Source organism: Fukomys damarensis, unplaced genomic scaffold (genome assembly GCF_012274545.1).
Source record: "Fukomys damarensis isolate Sample0158 unplaced genomic scaffold, DMR_v1.0_HiC HiC_scaffold_27, whole genome shotgun sequence".
NCBI lineage: Eukaryota > Metazoa > Chordata > Mammalia > Rodentia > Bathyergidae > Fukomys > Fukomys damarensis.
The window spans coordinates 5,770,152-5,776,895 of NW_022900939.1; the positions used below are offsets into that span (position 1 = coordinate 5,770,152).

At 46.1% G+C, this 6,744-nt stretch overlaps 1 protein-coding gene across 3 annotated transcripts in view; it reads right to left on the reverse strand.

The window, feature by feature from the left end:
- CUNH11orf49 (chromosome unknown C11orf49 homolog) overlaps nt 1–6,744 on the reverse strand; it is a 164,132-nt gene that overhangs the window by 103,636 nt on the left and 53,752 nt on the right. Inside the window, exon 3 of one of the 3 annotated variants that reach the window (XM_010612444.3) lies at nt 4,138–4,240. The exons of the other annotated variants lie outside the window; for them this stretch is intronic. Coding sequence (XP_010610746.2) covers nt 4,138–4,240 — 103 coding nt within the window. The remainder of the gene's footprint in view (nt 1–4,137; nt 4,241–6,744) is intronic. 3 annotated transcript variants of the gene reach the window in all.

Consider the following 6,744-nt stretch of genomic DNA (forward strand, 5'->3'; position numbering starts at 1 on the left):
GTTTGTGTGTGTGTGTGTGTTGTCCAGACTTGGCTTGAATTGGGGATCTTCCTGCCTCAGCCTCCCAGAGGGCTGGGATTGTAAGCATGCACCACCACACCCAGCTCAGTTTGCTTGTTCATTAAAACACTAGGCCATGGGCTAGGGATGCAGCTCAGTGGTACAGCACTTGCATAACACGTGTGAGGGCCTGAGTTCAATTCTCAGCACTGAAAAAAAAAAATCAAGAACATTCACTTGATCATAAGAAAGTATGCACTCCCTGGGGCCACAGAGCAAGGCCACAGAGTAGCATTCTTTTCTATATCGGTCGGTCGGTGGAGGTCAAGTTCCTGGTGCCACAGGGTTGTAACTATCAATTTAGCCCGTGAAGAATGGCTTGCAACTCTGATAGGAATTCTCAGATTTCAGCTTGTTTTTCTCTCATCATTATTTTCCAATGTCTTAAAAAGCCACAGTTCTCATTTTGTCTTCACCGCAAGGACCTGGTCACACTCTGCTGTGGTCTCTAAGTCGAAGCTGCTCCTCCTCCGGCTTGGTTTTCTTCCCTGAATTTCTTCAGCAGGCCTGACCCAGAGCTGACTCGGTCTATTCTCCGGGGCAGCTGCTCTAAACCTGAGCTCCTTCTGCCTCCCCTGCTGGAAGGCCAGGGCTCGGAGGTGAGGCTGAGACAGCGGGGAGGGGAGAAGAGACTGCTTTCAGTCCCCTCCTGCCCAGGGTGTCCAGGGAACCTGACCCACAGAGCTGGGCTCGTGGGCATGCTCCGGCACTGCCGCTGTCGCCTTTGGCTGGAACAATCGCGACCTTGTTTGAAAACACAACCAACCAAGGGGCGATGGTGCAGGCGAGTGGGCACCAGCCCCGAGAAGAAAACCAGCAGGAAAGCCCTCCAAAACAATTCCTGAGGGTGCTTCTCTCATTGCGTGGGGTAAATCGCCCATCACGGAATGCATGAAGAGGTGCGAACTCGAAACTGTGACAAGCCTACAGCTAATGTAGTTTAAAAACCATGCTTCCTGCTATCTAGAGACAGCTCCAATGGTACCCACAAAAGGCTAATGCCAGACGTTTGAAGGCTAAGTGATGAGCCTGCAGTGTGGTTCCTAGGGAGGCAGCCTCAGAAATGGAGTCGTTACAGCAAGATGGAACCTCCAAATAGTCTCAGGACAGGCCACGACAGCAGGCAGGGAAGTGAACACAGAGCATGGACTGTAGGACACTGCGCACAGGGCTTGTTACTGACTCTGACACTTCCTAGCTTCTGAACTGGAAAAAGCTCCTTGAATCTTTAAATTGAAGAACCTCAGTTTCCTTATCAGTAACAGAGATAATGATAGCACTTACATCTCAGAGAACTGCAGTGAGAGGGGTGTAGCACAAGTTTGCCCATATATTGTCAACTATTCTGTTATTAGGATGTAAGGCTTTAGTCAACCCATTGCATAGATGAGGCAACTGAGGCCCAAATTTCAGACACTGACCCCACGGTTAGAGTGAGGACTTCTAAGAACAAAGAGCTCATCTTCCTCCTCTTTTCACTTCATCATGCTTCTCCTATGAGTCTCCTATAAATTTCTGGGAGGCCAGAAAGAGGAGGATTTTCATTAGATAAATCAAAGTCACAATCAAAGTAAATTCAGAAGCTTCTATCATTCAGGCCTCGGTGTCTACCAAGTACCATTTCTACTACTTTCTCTACTTTCTCATTCTGTCATCCAGCCATACCTTTCAAAAATTTTTTTTTTTTTTTATGTTTTTGGGGCTTTGATGCTGGTTCAAGTTCCCATTCTCAAAACCCCTTGCCCCTTGGGCCAATCTGATGTCTCAGAGTTATAGACCCATCGAGCCACTCACATACGTTAGGTGATTGTTAGTTTCCTGGGAACAAGAAACAGCTCACTTGGCAACTAGATTTCTACCAATGCTGTGAAAAATCTTTAAGACTTTTTTCCAACAGTGTATCATTGGTGAGAGGCTATTACAGTCCATGGCATTCGGGGCAGGTATACACCATCCCAGGGCTCTCTGGAGCGCAGTATCAGTTACACAGACTGTGGGTCTGCTTTTGGAGTGCTAGGCATATGGTCTACAGCTTCTTAGAGGGCAGCATATCCAGCTATGACCAAAAACCAACAGTAGAGGGGAAAAGAAGAAAATAGGCCTTATAACAACATTAAGAATAAGACTAGATATTATAGATTAAAATACAGGCACAGCTACAGATTCAAGAAGTATCTACCTAAAATCCGTTATAGCTAAGCATCCTGCCAAGTCCTGCGAAAACAAAGATGAAGGAGAAATGAGGCCTATGACCAAGGAACCAGCGTAACAGGGAAGAGACTTACAATGGTGGGGTTAAAATGAAAACAAGCCAGGAAGAAGCACTGCCCCAAGGAGAGTCCTGTTTCACTTGGCCAGCAGCCCCCACAGTGCTGGTGCAGATTAAGTGGCCCAGAAACTTGATGCCCAGGCCGGTCTGTTCTGTGAAAGCAAAGGAAGCTATCCAATCTCAGGCCTCGGTCCCTGCCTGCTTCCTTTGCTTCATCCCACACCATGTGAATCAGGACAACTCCCTTCCTCCTCCTTTCCAAGACAGGGAGAAAGGACTAGCTGTCCTCCCAGAAATCTTGTTTTCCCCGAAAACTTAGAATCCCAGTCCATAAGAAACCTAGATTTGTATTGCAAGGACTCCACCTCGACAAAAGCGCTAGGGAAAAGAGCTAAGTATTCCTTGAACAGTATTCCTTGATCCAGGCTTGGACCATCAGAGTAGCTGTCTGATCTCCAAGGAGCCTCTGGAGAATGGGGGGAAAGATCTATGTTCAAGGAAGATGGACTATAGTTCATGATTCATCTTAAAAGGAAGCATGTAATAGGCTACTCTTCTTAGAATGTTCCCAATAACCCAGAAAAAAAGGGAAAGAGAACCCAAGTATGTAATGGTGTATTAGTAATAAAAATAATGCTTTCAGCCAAGCATGGTGCCACATGCCTGTAATCTCAGCACTTCTGGGTGGTTGAGCAGAAGAGGTGCAAGTTCCAACCAAGCCTGGGCAATTCAGTATCTCAGCAGACCCTGTCTCAAAACTGAAAAAATAAAAAAGAGTTGGGATGTAGGTCAGTGCAAAGGCACTGGGTTTAATCCCCGGTATCACAAAGAGTGAAGAATAAAATAATAGTAATAATGTTTTCATGAATAATACTTCATTTAATGAAGATGAAGTGCTTTAAAGTGATGACCCCATTCAGCTTGAACACAGTTCTGTGAGATTATAAGAGTAGTAATATTTTTTACTTTTATATATCCCAGGCACACTTTACATGACTGCAAAAAAAGAGCTGGCCTGGCAGTGCACACCTGTAATCTCAGTACTCAGGAAGTTGAGGCAGGAGGATCAGAAGTTTGAGGACAGCCTGCCCAACTTAGCAAGAGTCTGTCTCCAAAATAAAATAAAAAAGGAGTAGAGGTGTAGTTCAGAGGTACCATCATTGCTTAGCATGCAAAAGGCCCTGGGTTCAATCACAGCACTGCTACGATATAACCGCAACTCAAGATATTCATGTGAAATACTTTGCAATCATCCAGTAATTGGTACAACATCCTATAGCAAGAAACTACACAGGAACATCATCCGAAACTCCATGAGAAAAGCCAGCCATGAAAAACAGATTAAATGATAAACAACTAAAGGAACCAGAATGAGTGCTTTGAATAAACGAGAAAGTTAAAAATTATAATCGGGCCAGGCGTGGTGGCACACACCCATTACCCCAGTACTTGGGAGGCCGAGGCCGGAGGATCCCTGCGAGTTCGAGGCCAGCCTACACTATAGCAAGAGCCTGTCTCAAAAAACAAAAACAAAGAATTATAATCCAGAAATGGAGAAAGATATAGTCTATCCAACAGCAGTCGCTAAGCTCCCACAGTCACGGCCACTCATGTCACCCCACTGGGCACAGCCAGCTGCACCAAAATACACTCGCACCTATACTGGGCAGACCTGGGCCTGCCACCAAGACCAAGCACGTTCACTGCCATGACATGGGGATCGCCAAGCCCCTCGATTCTTCCTGTCCCCGGCCACTTCCAAGGCCCTCCTCCGGGCTCACGCAACAGCACGGCGCTCCCACACTTACTATTCAGTGAAGAACCTGGTGATGCCGTACTGGCTGATGTCCTCCCTGTTCTCCAGCAGCTGGTACACTGCATCCTCCATGTACGTGAGCACATGGCGCTGGGCTGTGGACAGAGCGAGGGAGAAAGGGACAGTTTAGAGGGTCTCCCACTCCTGGCAGAAGGCCGCGTGAGTCGATGAAGGCACCAGCTGTGTCCCTGGGAGTGGACTGGACAGGCGGATGATCCTGCTGGCCCTGACTGGACTCAATACGAGGTGATGCGTGGCCACCGCCACCCGACTGCTGGCAGCAGCAGCACCAGCCTCATCCTCCATCTCGGTGGAGGGCACGGGGCGCAGAGCCGCGGAGACACACCTGCAAGTTCCAGTTTCATCCCTCCCTCCGTCCTCCGCTTCCACGTGTCCAGAAAATTCACACTTGGGGAGTTCCCCATTCCGTGCCTGAAGCAGGGGGATCTGACTGTGAAGAAGTTTCAGTCCCCTCATTTAAAGTTACTGAAAAGTTTAAGGACTGTGAACATTTCAGTACCTTTGTATCTGTAAGTTATTAACCTTGGTAAATAACAACAGCATGGAAGCTGGGCGTGGTGGCGCACACCTGTGATCCCAGCTCTCCAGGAGGCTGAGGCAGGAAGATCACTGACAGTTTGAGGCCAGCCCAACACATAGTGAGATCCTATCTCAACAAACCAAAACCAAAACAAACAAACATTAAAAAACAAACAAACAAAAAAACAAGAGCATGTAATCTCAATGGCTTGATTTATTAGACAGTGTATTTTTGGCATTTGTGGTGACTGGGAAAAGTGTGAATTAATCATGGGATTATAACAGAGATTACTGGAGCTGGGTTTGACACACATTCCGTTTTCCGGAGCTTAATCATGGATAATTGGTGAAAGGGGTCTCGAGCCCCCTTTGGGTGCCCCTTACCCAATTATGCCACTCACGCACCGAGAGGTCCGGCAGGAGATCTTTACTGTAGGGAGGCGAGCGGGAGGCCGGAAAGCAGAGAGAGCGAGAGAGCGAGGAGAGGAAGTACTGGGATATTTATAGGACAGGCAACAGAAGATCCTTCCTTGGGAGAAGCGGTCTTTGTTAGCCTATTGCAAGCCAGGTTGTCTTTTGAATTTCGTGCTTTACAATTTCTGCGGGAGAAAGGACTCAGAGTCGGGAAAGAACCCGGAAGTAAGATATAAAATGGCTGGGGGGGTATATTTTAACATGTGCGATCTCCTAACAATTGGTTCATACCAATTTTCTTCTTTATCAAGCATGGAGAGCAGTGTAATTTAATTCTATTTCTCTAATTATGGTCCATCAACTCCTTGCTGGGAATCTATTAAAATACAGATTTGGAGGCTGGGGCTGGAGCTCAGTGCCAGAGTGCTTGCTTAGTTGGGTATGTGTGAGACCCTGGGTTTGAGCCTCAGCAACACACACACACATGCACGCATGCACGCACGCACGCACACGCAGATTCATGGTCTGGGCTGTCGCAGACTTAGGTGATGTTAAATTTCTAACTAAAGCCCAAGAATTTTTAAGAAGTACCCTGGTGCTTCTTATGTGCTCTGAAGTTCATGACCCACAGGTTAAGAGCTTGGGCTTTGGGACTCAAGGAGACCCCAGTTCAATTCGCAGTCCTACTGCGTCCTGGCTGTGTAACCTTCAACAAGTTCTCCTAGGTCTATTTCCTCTTTAGGAAGGTGGATACTAACTCCACCCTGACTACTGTGTGGGAGTGTAAGAATTAAAAAATCAAAGAATGCGGGTAAAATACCACAGAGCCTGGTGCACAGTACACGCTTGATAATTTTTTTAAAAAGTCTATCAGAGAGCCAGGCATGGTAGCACACACCTGTAATCCTAGCACTTGGGATCGCTGTGAGTTCGAGACCGGCCTGGGCTACATAGTGAGTTCCAGGTCAGTCTCAACTACATAGTGAGACCCTGTCTCAAAAAACCAAAAACAAAAAACAAAACGAAAAGCCTATCAGAGCAGCCAACTGTGGTGGCACACACCTGTAATCTCAGCACTCGGGAAACTGAGGCAGGAGGATCACCATGAATTTGAGGCCAGCGTGGGATACATATAGTTCAAAGTCAGCCTGAGCTACACAGGGACATCCTGTTTTAATGCCCCTCCAAAAATAAAAATAAAAAAACTATCAGTAGGGTACAATGCACACTTCTAAAAGTACACAGATACCGAAGAGGCTAAGGCAGGATTGCAAGTTTAAGGTCAGCTTGGGCAACATAACAAGACTCTGTCTCAAGAAAAAAAAAACAAAACCCTGTTCAGAAAGGGTTCTTCTTCTCCAAAGTCTATCTTCAGGTATAACAATGGCAATCTGGCACACTTTACATAAACGTTTTCAATTCATGTTCTTATTTACCATCCAAAATTTCAGAAAAATACTTTCTTCTGGAGTGGTGAGACCAAAAACCCAAAATCAACTTGGCAAAAAGCAATTCCATGAAGTTGTTGCTGAGATGGACATTTGCCTTTTTTAGTTTGATTCCTCAGGAAAACATGGAGCCATTATCTGAGTTTTAAAAGAATGGATACTTAAAAAAAAAAAAAAAAAAAAAAAAAAAAAAAATT